This window comes from Electrophorus electricus, chromosome 9 (genome assembly GCF_041902795.1).
Source record: "Electrophorus electricus isolate QZ-2024a chromosome 9, ASM4190279v1, whole genome shotgun sequence".
In the NCBI taxonomy this organism is placed as follows: domain Eukaryota; kingdom Metazoa; phylum Chordata; class Actinopteri; order Gymnotiformes; family Gymnotidae; genus Electrophorus; species Electrophorus electricus.
The window spans coordinates 18,533,811-18,548,239 of record NC_137505.1 but is presented as its reverse complement, the minus strand read 5'-3'; the positions used below and the strand labels follow the sequence as shown (position 1 = coordinate 18,548,239).

The 14,429-nt window shown below is 42.2% G+C and overlaps 1 protein-coding gene across 1 annotated transcript in view; it reads left to right on the top strand.

The window, feature by feature from the left end:
* The window catches only part of nalcn (sodium leak channel, non-selective), a 72,508-nt gene that overhangs the window by 13,977 nt on the left and 44,102 nt on the right, over positions 1 to 14,429 (top strand). The window contains exon 12 of the mRNA XM_027001422.3: positions 5,062 to 5,148. Coding sequence (XP_026857223.2) covers positions 5,062 to 5,148 — 87 coding nt within the window. The remainder of the gene's footprint in view (positions 1 to 5,061; positions 5,149 to 14,429) is intronic.

The following is a 14,429-nucleotide window of genomic DNA, read 5'->3' as shown; positions in this document are numbered from 1 at the left end:
TTTTTTTTTTCTTTAGCTAATTGTTAATATGTAAGAAAATATGTAAATGTCACCATGGTAAGTCATTTGCTGAGGTAACAACAAAAAAGGATTGTTTTCAATAAAACAGCTTCATTCCATATTGTGTACACAACAATATATGCACACAATAGCACACCTTTAAGTCTTTAAAAAGTTGTGTTTTTTTGTTCGGAGAAGCTATAGGCTGTAAGAGTCTGGCTTCCCTGCCCCTTAAATAAATCTGGCTGCTTCTCAGGCTGGGGTTCCCTGACGGCACCTAGCTAAACTAAGGTTGCTATCAGACTGTAAGGTGAGTCATGGAGGTGTGAATCTCTTTGAGTGGGAGAAAGACAGAGAGAGGGAAAGTGAGGGGTGTGTTTGTGCATGTGCGTGTGTGGGTGTGCGTTTGATGCTGTCAGCCAGTGTGAGTGTGGCGTGTTTAAAACCGCTCAGCGCCGTCTTCTACCTGGTGGGCGTATAGGATCCTACTCGCGCACAGACGGAACTAATTAACCCTTTAACTCTAGCCTGCTTTCTGGCCGCTGCGCAGGCCGTAGGGGAAGAGCTGTCTACTTTTGCATCATTTCTGCCATTTCCAATCCCATTCGGTGGGAAATTTGCAGTAGCTGAGTGAATGGAAAATAAACCACCCAAAACTATAGCTAGAACTGTACTGATCCCGAGGGAAAGTGGCAAATAAAGGGTCGCTGCAGTCCGGGCGCAAACCTGGATCACGAGGGCTGGAAGCTCAGAGTGCAACAGAGTGAGACACCTACCCAGCAAATGCTGCGAATGTGCCGGAAATCTGGAGCGGGGGCTTGGTGTGAAAGCTTGATGGCATTTGTACGAGTCGAAGCATAGTAGGTTTGTGCCAGTGCCAGTGCTGGGGCCAAGCCGGAGCGACACCGCAGGGGCTTGGCGTGAACGGAACTGGGCAGCGCAACAGCAGTCCAACTCGGTGCCAATAGATTCTGTGAGACGCTTTAGAGGATGTGGACTGAAGCACCAGCTTCTCTCTCTATTCAAAATTTAGACGCTGGTATCAGAAAAGGCTTGAGAATCCACAGAAGGGAGAAGGAAAGAAGAAATGAGGAGAGATTCGTATAAATAAACAACATGACAACAATAGAGCCACAGGTGTTTTTTTTTCATAGACTTTGTGTCACTCAGTAATCTGTCCCGCGTCCTAGTCAGACCGAAGTTTAAACCAAAGGAAAACCTAAAATAAAGCAAAGATTATTCGATGGATATGAAATCAGACTCTCTACAGGTCGGCTGCTTAGCCCACTGCCTTGCTATACCTTTGAATTGATTCTTTATCTCCCTTGGGACAACAAACAGTATAATGTGTTTAACCCTTTTTACGCTCTCCTTGAATCTAATGTAATGTTTGAGGTTCAGAGATTCCGTGGGGCCTCAGTCTTCAAGGGAAGAAAAAAAAATCAAAGGAATGTGGGATGGAATCCAGCTTGGCTGTTTCCTGAAAAACACACTGTCTTAGCCACAAAATTCCATGGGGCCCCAAAAAGATTTCTGTAATAATTTTAAGCTTAATTTAAATAGTACTTTTTGGGGTATAACTGATATACTGTTTTTTTGTTTTTTTTTGTTTTTTTTTGGGGGGGGGGTTGTTGTTTTTTTGCTCATATACATTTAAAGACTCTTAAAAATTAATATGAGCTAGTGACTCATTTGTGGAAAATAATGTTTTATCCTGCCAGTGATTTGATGTCACATTTATTTGTCCCTTAAACTTAGATACTAATGCAGCCTTGAAACCAATTGACCTTTCTGTACCTATGAAACTCAATTTTAATAACAGAGCTGCTTAAGTCTTCTGTAAGAAAAAAGCAATTAGCTGAACACATAGATGTCATTTATTGGGTGTTAAACAAAAAGCTTGGCTTGGTGCCTGTAATCCAAAAGAAATAAAAGAAATATAATTCTTAAAAGTTGGACCTTAGGGACTGAGGGATACATTAATGGTAAAATTTTCCTCCATCTCTGTTTTTATATAGAAGTAAATTAATGAGGTCTCTTAAGAAAATTAGTGCATGAACGACAGAGTTGTGCTTAAAAGAAAATAGGTGAAATTATATTAGGTAATCTTTTAATCTGTATGAAGTATAAGGCCAAATGCCAGTGAAATATGGGAGTCATCAGGCTTATTATGTTTTCCAAAAGACAAAAGACAGGCAGTACAATGCTAGAGCAGCTCTCAGTGCTAGTGTTAGTGTCTCTGAGATCAGAATTGTGTTCTAGTGAAGATTCAGAGCTTTGCCCCACTGGACCAGATAAGTTACACATGCCATATTGATCAGCAACAAGAACCTACTATTGTACGTTAAGGAAATCCTCCAAATGCACTGCCCTGTTGTGATGTATACGTGACAGTAGCCAAGTAGCCGAGACATGGCATTACATGAGAAAGGAGGGTGAGGCTAAACGAGAGATTTCTGGGTCTCCGGCACAGCGTGGTGCTGCTTTTGGAGCATCCTTGGCTGCTTAAAAAGCCAGAAATTTACCACTTCACCAAAGCATACCAGCCATTTATGACTGAGTGGCCATGGCCAGGTGGCGAGCTGATCAGACGAAATCGCTCACTGAAGAGCTTGGCTCACTGAAGAGCTTGGCTCACTGGAGAGCTTGGTTCACTGAAGAGCTTGGTTCACTGAAGAGCTGTGTTCATAACAAACTGGCGGGTGACGTGTCACAACTCAGACATCATCAGACTTGGACTCGGACATGTCGGAGTTTTGGATTAAATTACATTTGCTTGATAATAGGGTTGACATACATGGGAAATAAATGAAGGTACTTCCGTTAGGGGTTAAGGCAATTCCGTTAGAAGCTACAGTATTCCTGTTAGAGGTTAAGGTACCTGCATTAGAGGTCACGGTACTTCCGTGAGATGCTACAACACTTCTATTAAAGGTCAAAGTACTTCCGTGAGATGCTACAACATTTCTGCTAAAGGTCAAGGTATTTCCGTGAGATGCTATGGTACATACGTTATTATTCAGCTTTTTCACATTGTTGTCATGCAGAGATCTCTGACCTCTCCCATGTCCAGTGACAGATGCACAGAACGTTCATTGCCATGTCTCAAAAACCACTAACCTGCATCCAGTGATATAGAAATATGGTTTCAGCATGCACACAGACAACTGTTTAATGCACATTAGATTTGCAATTAACTTAACTTGCTGATATTTAAAAAAAGAACAGAGTGGAACACAGGACACCATTATCTAGATTGATAACTTTGGCATGACTCTCATGATAAAAAGCCTAAAAAAGTTATAAAAAACAATCAACAACAAAAACCCTACTGATTGCTGCCAACACGTTTGGCAACTAGTAAAAAGAGGCATTATGAGATTTTTTTTATCATTTTTGATCAATACAGGAGTGAGCATGTCAGTACAAAACTTGTGTTTTTTGTGGATTTTGTGGTTCATTTTATAAATACCTCCTTGTCAAAAGGAAAGGCGTAGTGCGTACCCTCTGTTTAGCCTGAACTTTCATTTACACCATATACTGTTCAGACAAAGGCGTTTTTTTTCTTACATATTACTGCCATACATTTACTGCTGCACTTGGTCTCCTTATTTGGGTAAGCATTTGGGCAAATTTCAACATATTTACCATACCTGATGTAACGTCAGAGACCAGTCAAGTCTCCCATTAGTTGAGCAAGGAGAGAGAGAATGGAAAACATTAACATGAGCCAGACAGTTTAAAGTATATAAAAACTATATTAAAATGTAGCTCATCATACACTGTTTTTCTTGAAGAGCCCTGTGGTTGTGTCCAAAAATATGATATAGAGAATATCTGACTGCTTTACAGCAAGCGCCACACATTAGGGTCTTGACCAAATTGTTTGTACCTAAAAGTGAACGTGGAGCAAAATAAATGAATACACAAGAAACTGCTTCATGAGAACCAACTACTTGGTGGCATTGTTAAGTACACCACATGTGGCCCTGGGGTTAAATTCCCTCTATGCTGTTTGTGGGTCTTGGACTTGGTGTTGTATAATGCTGTTCTTATAATGGCGCAGCAATGTTAGGACGTCTCCGTCCAGCTTCTCATCTGTCACTTTGTCCTTGACTGGCTCTCACAAACAGAAAATCATTTTAAAATATCATCGGCTATGCAGAGTACGCCAAGGTGAAATAACAGAGCTGAGGTTTTACAGAATTATTAGTGGCTTATTACGTCCAAGCGGAGCAAAGAGCATTTTATTCTGCTTTAGAATGCTGAATTCACGTTACCATAATCAGTATTTTTTTATTTATAAGAACGGATTCTGCTTGAGTGTAGATATGAGTAGTCTTTGAAAGGTGGTTGCACACAGCCATAGAAAGTGCCAAAGCGTTTCCGTCTCTTGTCCCGGATGGCTTTCCCAGTGCTTTTGTATCCATTTAGGTCGATTTATGGAAGATTCAGATTCTAAAACACGAGAAAAGATTCTCTCAAAATATTGAAGCCAACAGCACTTGACCTCAGTGTATGCTTAAAAACTACTGTAGGAAAAAATCCTTTGGTTTTTACTCAAAGGATTGTGCACTAGTTCTGCATGATTTTTTTAAAACTGTATTATTATTTTTTTTTTATTTTGCTTTTTCCATGACCTATGCACTTGGCATTTCAACAACTTGGTGCAAGTTCAAACTTGAATGTATTCAATTAAATACATATTTACATTAAGCTTGTTCCTGTATTTAAGTATTTATGTATGTTTAATGAGATTACAGTAGTACTTCCAGTCAGTCATGTAGAAGCCATATGATAATTGCCAAATGAGTTTGTTTCTCTCTTTGGAATATGCAATCAAATGTGCTTTATGTTGTTAGTTATATAGCATATAAATGACTGTTCTCAATTTGTGTTTATCTGTGGAGTATCCCTATCAATTATTTAACATGAATCATAATCATATGCGTAGATAACTCTCACCAATACCTGTTGTCTGAGACTTTCCCTCTCCCACTGTTTCTATACATGTGTATGACTCTCTCTCTCTCTCTCTCTCCTTTTTATCCTGGATGGCAGATGTTTCACGAGGACGCATCTGGAGGATGGCAGCTCGTGGCAGTGGATGTGAATAAGCCCCAGGGCCGTGCGCCCGCCTGCCTCCAGGTACCAGACATACATACTAATGGCACAGACGCCCCCGTATGTCAGCCCACCCACGGCACAGCCGCTCTGCCACATCTAATGGCACGCCGCGCTGTGGGAGTGCAGGAGAAGGGCCTCGGGTGGCCGCCGTGCGACGACTGCATTTAGACGTCGCCGGAACCGGTTGGAATCCGCGCGACGCAGCACGAATAGGCTGCGGATTTACTATCGCAAGGGTTCTTTTCTTTCTCAGTGTGAGCTGTATACAGTGCACGTGGGAATTATGTCATCTAATTTTAATATGAGTTGTTCTGGTTTTAACCTCAATGTTATTAGAGCTGAATCGTAAAAGCGAGGTTTTCGTCGGACAGCTTTATTGCTCATGTTTAATGGCGTGGATATGACATTCAAACCTGACATGTGACTGACATGCCATTCGCCTTTAAAGCTTTTTGGCTGTAATGTAATGATGAAGAGTGTTTGGATTGGACGGCGTTTAAACGCCTTTGTGGTCGTCCGTTGTGGCGGGAGCGCCTGAGAGGCGCAGATGAAGCCGAACAGCTGGAGACGGTTTTATTTGTTCCGGCCTTGATGGCATTGTCGCAGTCCCAGCTGCGAGACCTTCCTGCTGGGCTGACTCCCTCACAGTGAACCGGCCGTGGGCAGTCGCTGATGACACGCTCTCGCCATCTCCGCATCGCTGATTAATTGTAGATATTAATATAACATGTCACGTTGTTTTGAGATTTATGGTCACAATAGGGGAGAAAGTGTAGACCGTGGGGTTGTCACATGCTGTTGAACACGTCCAGCTTGAAATCAGCACGAGCATCGGAAGCGATTGGACAAAAGAACCAGCACTCGGATGCTGAAGAATGACATTTAATGACATTTCTGGGTACAGTTGACTTTGAAAAGATCTCATTACAAAAAGGAAAGCTATTGTGCTTTCTAAGAGAGAGCGGTAGCGAGGGGAGGGGGGGGGGGTGAGAAAGAAAGCACTCTTTTCAAGTGGGCAAAGGTGTAGTTCATCACACAGTTCGGTCCCAGCGGCTTTCGGCATGACCCGGTGGTCTGTGAACAGTGACGGGAGAATCATGTCAGGGACAGCGGACAAATGGAACACTGTTCATATCCAGAAGAAGGAAACAGGAGAAATGCACATTTTGGCTTGCGTTCCCTCATGTGAAACGATGTTAAAGTCAAAAGCCAAGTTTACTTCGTTTCCACATTTATTGTTCACGTGCATGCGAGTACGACTTGAGCTGGGGTTATAGTGTTGCATGAAACATGAACAGTATCTAAGTACAGAGGGGCAAGAAGCAGTTGAGAAATGACACTGGAAATAATACTGAGACAGACACCCTGTGTGGATCGCACTGCAATATGACATTGTAAATAGTCATTGTTAAAGTGTGACAGGCAATGGGCAGTACGAAAAGGTTTAAGATGATGGCAGGGTGGGTTGGGGTGCGGCTTGGGGGTGTCTGGGTGATGGCTGAAGCCCGGGAGTTCAGAAGTGATTTGTCATGCCTGTTCTTTAGGCAGCTAGTACCAGCCTGGGCGGGGCCACTGATGATCCTGCAAGCCTTCCTCTTACAGGATTTCTCCTGGACGTCAGAGATTAGCGGGAGTGGTGACCCCGCAGTGCCCCGAGCCTGTTCCACCAGCTGCTGGAGCTCGGCCTTGATCGGAGCAGGTTCTCTGTAAAAGAGAACCTGCAAAAGACAGGTTCACTAGACCGAGCACACGGACCTGAGGTGTCCGGGCCTGCTGCTGCTCTGAGACGTGAACGTCCGGAGAATGGCATCCTGACGTCGGTTCGGTCAGGAGCCCGAGGTAGAGTGTTGCAGTCAGTCCACGGGTTATCAGTCTTTGAAATCTACAGTGAATATCCTGTTGTAGGTGTTCTTCTTCAGGTGGCCCACAGATTAATGGAGAGCTCAGTGTCTCTGTTGCGTGACTGTTTTCTTCTTATTGATGTCTCTATAACTCATATCCTCCATGGACACTTAGGCCACTTACAAGATAGACAAAATAGGATAAAAAGAGGAGTGGATTTTTCAATACAAAGTCACTTGCCATTGGCAGGAAGTGCAAAGCAATGTCCATGGCGAACTCAACGAAACTCTGGTCAACATTTACACCAGAATTGCTTGTGTTAAAGGTGCAAAAAACATATATATATATTTTTTTACAGATTTAAGTTTGAATATTAATGTGTTAATATAGAACATATGTGATCTGGTCTAGTGTATTCAATAGTACACAGTTTTTATTTTATTTTATTTATTTATTTGTGTAAGCTGTATCGAACCATTGCTGATCAAACATAAGCTTGCAAACTAGACCGGTGATAAAATGACTAGTTTAATAACCATAATGTTTAGACAGAGTAGTGGGTACATAGAACCCACTTTGAACATAGCAAATCAAATGTTATGTTTTTAAAATTGGAAGCATTTTCACTGTTTCTTATTATGCTTTCTTAACTAACAATCCACTGGATTTACTCAAATGAATTGTGGACTTTGATTCCGCATTGTTTGGTTCCTTTAAGAGTGCCCTCAGCATTGTGTACACTTCAAAAACTGGTCAGTCCATAAATCTGCCAAAACATTCTTGATCTCAATGCTCTGAGTGATCACCTAATAAACTTTTTTATCTAAAGAATTATCTTAAAACGAAACAATGCCCTTTAAGATGGAGATTCCTCCAAGGACAACCAAGGGCAAGTCATCACAGACATGTTAGAAAGCAGGACAGGCTGATCAGGTTGGGAAATTGAGCATGAGCCATGTCTTCAGATAGTCATTGGTGTATAACGAAAACCAGGGCCTGGTCAGTCTGTCCATGGTCCTAAATAACCAAACAAATAAAAGAAAGATTTAAGAAAGAAAGGACAGAAAAAGAAAGCAATAAAGAAAAGCAAAACAAAACAAACAAACAAACAAAAAACAGCACAGGGGCCAGTGCCGTGACAGCAGCAAGTTACAGGGTTTAGGGAGAAGAGATTTTTACACTTGGAAATGTGGTTGTTCCATTTTTACCTTGTGTTGCAGTAAAACAATGAAGCATATTTTAATTGTTATACACAATTTTTCAGTATTTATATTATGAAATGTTGTAAAAGTATCAGTTTTATACATCCTCTTACCATAATTTTGAATAATTTTTAATTAAATTCAAATTGATCTGAAAGGTGTTCACAATACTGATATTATACTGAATGCATTTGGAATCATTTGCAATAACAGAGTCATTTTTTAAGTTCTAAATACCACTGCTGGATAATATGCTGTTGTGGTTGTCACTGCCGCTTCTATAAGAATAAGCAGTGTGAGGGAGATGAAAGAGTGTGGAAACACAATGACCAAATTAACCTGGACAGCACACCTCATTAGCATAGTAGCACACTACACAGCTTCTTAGCATAATTAGCACCACGCCTTGTTTCTCGAAACTGCCATAGCGAGTATCTGTGCCTACCGTGAATATCCTGGCTGTTCCACGGGGTACTAGCTCTCGCACGCCATAGGCTTTAAGTGATTTAAGGATATAAATCTTTTGCGCTTGGTAGATTGGTAATCTTGGCAGATTATGGCATTATTGGAGATTAGATGATTAACAGTTGTGAAGTTCCTGCATTCCTCCCTCAGTCAGACAGATGGCAGAAAACGAGCCCTACCTTATCCTTATCCTATTTTGAATGAACCGAGTACGATGCAAAAGGTTTGCCAAAGATAGAAAGTAAATTTGCCATAATAAACACGCCGTTCTTTTTTTAAGGCTCGTAAATGATCATACACAATAAAGCTGGAAGACAAAAAGTGAAGGAGATTAACTCAGCTTTGCCATTGTTCAGCCATTGTGGGTAGCTCTGTAGCACCTGGCCCTGTTTCGTTAAATGGTTAAGGTTAATGAGGTCTCTTTGTTCCCCTCTCTACTGACCACACAGATGTTAATTAGCCCTTTGCATCCCCATACATTATAATTACAGTAAAGCTATTCCAGTGTGTGTGCAAAGTTAGAGCTAAAGTCCTCCCTAGTCAAACTGTGTTTTGAACTTTAGTGCTGGCAAACTTTGAAAGTGAACGCGATACAAGCCTTCCCACAGCAGTCATACACTGTAAACGTGATAAATGTTTAACTGGAGTTTAAGTTCTGACCTTCTGCATAAAGGAATTGCAATTTAAGTGACACTGAAATAAAGTCAATGGATTCTATTTAGATGACAGATCTTTTGTGATGCAGGCTTTGTAGGCTGTAATTGGCTTTTACTAATGAATGGAGGAGCAAAATGGATGCAACACAAGTTTGATATTGTTTTTGTGTTTATTGGCCTTCTGACATGCTTTCAAACCTCACCTTGGAAGCATTTAGGAAGTCACAACTAAGGCATTTCCTAGGCGTTAGCTTACTGAGTCGTAGCAGTGCTCTGACCACACCGTCTGCAAGTTAAACCGGACTTAGCCAAAACCTGACTCATACTATTACCTTTGTCTGTGAAGGGAAAAATGATATATTTTGCTGTATAAATGCTCTTTTTGATTTCTGTACAGCTATCGCCTGTCTGCCTCCTCTCTGTGGGGTAAACACAGAAGAGGGAAAAGCAGGATTCATAACCCTGTTTAGAGCAAGGTTGTATGACGATGTAGAGGGAACACCTTTTTTTAGTTTGTGCTGTGTTTGTGTTAAAAGAAATCCTTCCAGGAGGACCTCTCTGCCCCATTGGTAGGCTCCAGGATCAACAGCCAATCCTTTCCTCACATTCCAGCAGTGAGCTCCTGGAGCCGTCACCTGGCTGAGACAGTCAGGAACACCAATGGGAAATTCCACAGGACTGTCGGCTTTAATTAACCAGACAATCCTAGCCAAAGCATGACTCACTCCGCTCCACTAATGGCAATTAGAAGCAGGGGGATTTGGGCCTTGCTCACCTCCCACAGGCTATTTATAGGCATCTTAATTAAACAGTCTGGCTAGGGCAGGCCAACTTACCTGCTGAATAATGCTGGAATAGAACTTGTGTTCCTGTTTCGGTAAACAAAGAGTCTGGTCATGTACCTCTAGCGTAAGTGTCAGATTGAGCTGCTTGATGGAATTCATCGGGAGGCTTCAGACTTTTTCGGATTTGCTCATTTCGTTAAAAATGGTATAATGCAGTGTTCACATGGCAAAGCAGAATGACACCTATAGCATGTTAACCACTGGATGCAGTAATAATGCGATAGAGAGACACGCTGCTCTGAAGCTACACCTAAAAAAGCTGCTACCCCTAAAAAAGACGCTGTCCATTTAATACAAAAAAAGCCTTTTTTTTAAACAAGGTTTTTGTCATTTTTTTCTCTTCATTTCTCGGAGTTCCCCAGACACCTGCTTTTATAGGACTTACATAAGCAAGCTTTTTCGGCAGCTTCTGTGATATGACTTGGCTGCTTCCTTGTGCTGCGCGATGCTCCATTTGTCTTGCCTGGCAGTCGTGGACAGCAGAAGGAACAACGGCGCTTCCTCAAATGTGCGATGCCACTGCGGCCAGTTCCCAGGCTCGCTTCGGAAGAAAATATGCACAGTGCGTTGTTCACAATCTTCATCATTCTGTCAGAGTTGGGGTTTGGGGAGTTACAGAATATGGTAATAGAGAATGATTTCAGCTTGTTGTGGAAATATGAAAGATTGACTTAGAATATACTTGGTCCTCATACAAGTACTTGGAAGTAATATAAAGCAAATTCCATATTTATCCCACTTGGTGCTCTGGAAAGCATCGTCCAGCACTGTGCCTTAGTCCTATTAAGAGAGGTTTGCACATACGTTGTCTTTCTGTTCAGAACCCAGTTAATGAGATCTGGCAAAAATAACGTACATTGTCAGGAAAAAGGTGGGTTGTTTTTCAGATATATTATGTTATATTAAGTTTTATATATATATATAAATATTTATTTTTTTTGCTGGGGTGGAATAAAGCACTTACTTGTGCTGTGGGGTTCTGTGGGTGTGAAAGAGAGAGGGAGGATAAGTGACCCGTTGCTGGGACAGAGTGGGCCAGTAGGTGGAGGGTGCTGACCAGTGGAACATCTGTCATGCCAGCTTCACATGGTGAGGAGTCTGATAATGGACAGGCATGAGATTCCTCAGGCATGCAGATCCTGTCTCTCCCACTGTGACTGGATCCTGCACACGTTCTCTGGAGGGGTCAATGCTCTATGAGAAATCCACTAATCTTATTTTATGTAATTTGCTTATTTCCGCCCCATTTATGTGTACTTTCAAATCCATGAAGAACTCCACTTTTAATAACCTACAAAGACCAGTCTCGATTAAGAACTTTACGTTCCAGAATAAGAAGTTCTCTGGTCCGATGCTGTACGTGCCTTCTGAATGGTGGTGCAATGTTATTTATGTTGTGGTATTTACTTTCATTGTGTCTGTTCTTCGTTGAATATTGGCTGAAACCTGACAGCACAGGCACTATCTGAGAAAAATCACTAACTGTAAATCAGCTGACGGCACCTGACGTTTCCAGCGCACGGAGGCGCCAATAAAGTGATGCCCCTGAACGTCTGTCGCAAAGATTTAGCGCATACAAATTGGCCGGCACTGAACGCGAGGAGAGAGCGAGGGGGACCGTGCCATCTCGCCTCGCAATGGGAAAAATAAAAATTGATTTTGACATCCTCCGTGCACATTTACATGCCAGCAGCAAAATCGGAGAAAGTAGGGCAGCACGCCTTGGGTTTGCGTTTCTAGTGCTGTCTCTGTAAGGGCTCAGTGGTTTTAGTCAGTGGAAAGAAATGTAAGCATGAAAAGCCCGGGAAACCTCAGGGATAACCACGGTGCGGAGAGGCTTCCGGCTTCCGCCCCCGTGTTAATAGTGTGGCACCCGGACGAGCTGCTGCCATGAGGTGGTGAGGTCAAGACCTTGAGAAGAGAGAGTCATCCTGCAGTTCCCCTGCCCTCAGCCGGAACACCCTTGGGAAGGCCGAGTGTCTGGGAGCGGGAAATGTCAAGCTTCTTTGTCACATACCATCTTAGTTATAGAATGGGTACCGGGAGGAGGCAGGAACAGAGGAGAAGCTGGACCAGACAGCGTCTCTCGTCCTCTGATCTGTAGCCCCAGGCAGCGGAGCGCATGGTTTGGCTTTTCCTTACGTATGAAAAAGCTAACAAATACTTGGATTTTGATATTTTTCCACCTTGTGCACTGTGTCTCATGTGCAGTGTAGTTCATAAACATGCACTTCTTGTTTCAAAGAACATCATTTAACACTGAATGGTGAGACTATGTGAACAAATCATCTTGAAGAGGACTTTCCTGATTAATTTTCCTGATTAATTTTAAGGGTCAATTTTTGCATATTGCATTAACACAGAATATATGAAATAACTCCTGCTGAGCCTTAAAATAGACAAAAAAATGCCAACAAAGTCTGACCAGAGGTGCTAACATGAGAAGATTAATTGGCAACTCCAAAAGCCACTACATCTTATTTACAACATACACAAGCGCGAGAGAACTGCAGCTTAAAAAGTCATCGATATATTTTTTGCAGGCGAGATTGATTGTGGTGGGATGCACCAAAAAGAGGAAAAAATGTGTTCACTCTGTTCTTGTAATCCTTTTTTTTTTTGCTTCGGCACTGCCTTATCGTGGGTTTTCCACACAGGGCTGGGGGTCTGGGCAGCCCTGGGGTTGTTGAGCCCAACGTGTGGCAGTCGGACTGCCTGACCCAGGGGCAGAGTGTGTCTTCTGGCTTTCTGCAGTCATAGAATTTGCCCCTGTGCTGGCAGTTGGCATGGCTGCTTTTGCTTATGCATCTCCTGCTTTGGGCGTGTAGGATTGCCTAACTGCTTGCTATCAGTGAAGATGGGATTCGTGAACATGGGGATCTTTTGTATGGAAATGTGTTCATCAGGTTCACAAGCTTGCAGACATGCAGCGTTGCCATTAAGTAACTGGACAGCGATGTAGGTAAGGCACCCCATCGCCTGATGGGTACGGAGTCATTTGTTAGAGCAGAGTTACTTCTGAACACTTCAAAATTCAATCTTTTACTGACATTGCCCTTTAATAAATAATAAATAAGCATTTAATAAATGATTTGGATGACTTTTTTTATTTTACCTTCACACTTAACTCTTTCTAGTGCTGGGGTACAAGTTAATCCTCATTCCAGCTTTCCATCAGGCTTTTCTTTAAAACAAACTATAAGCCTTTAAGTCAGTTATAATGTTCATACTACACTTATGAACCCATGCCCAAGTGTTTTGGTTGGGTCTGATTCATTCTGATTTTTTTGGCCTTGCTTTGCCCTGGTTCACTACTGTTTGACGCATCTCGAGTCGTCATGTTGAGAGACAACAGCATCAGAGTGCAGACGCAGACGCCACATTTAGAGTCCACTCTAGAACATTTGTGAGCTCTTTTCCTTGACTAATGATACAATGGAGCACAGCTGGCCCGGAAACACAGCAGCCATTTATGCAATTACTTCTGGTCCCATAAAATGGAAGGACTATGTTTAAAAGGACTGTAATTCCTACTTGGGTCACCCTGTATAGATCTACGAACCCTTAAATTAAAGCTGACAGTTTGCTCTTTAAGTTTAAAGCCCTTGTGTCACTTCAAGTCCTGTGTGCTTGACTACTGAGCTAAAACAATATTGTGTCGCCGCCCAATTGCCTACAGACTGCACTGCATATATATTTCTGAAACATTGTAGCATGTCTTTCTACGGATTTATAATACACAAACTGATAATTAACTGATCATTCTTATCACTGTTAAGCACAATATGGACAGGTTACTCTCTTCTGAAGTCCAGACGGGTGTAAGTGCAATTGTGTAATACCTATACAGGTGCTTGCTCTGACTCTTCCCAGAGACTTGGGGGACTGTGTGCCAGACAAAAACACCATCTCTTCCTGCCATTTCTCTGTCCTGTTATCTCTCTATCTTTCTCTCTTTCTCTGTCCGCTGTTTTTCCCCTTCAGAGCTTGTCAATTAATCCACCCACCCACAAGCTGTAGGGCTGTGTTTGGGCAAACATAGCCAAGTGTTGCGCTGTAGCCACGGTTCAAAAGGAAAAGTATGCTCTCCCCTTTTTTATATCATGGAAATACATTCAAACCATGATCACAAGGCTCCGGGACACATCTGATAGTGCTTACAATCAATACGTAACCCACAGTTGTTATTAATTCCGTTTTGCTGTGTTTGAATCGTACAAATGCACTCCCTTCACTCTGACTTCATTACTAATGAAAGTGCCATGATTGTTTTTCACACATTGCGGTCTGTG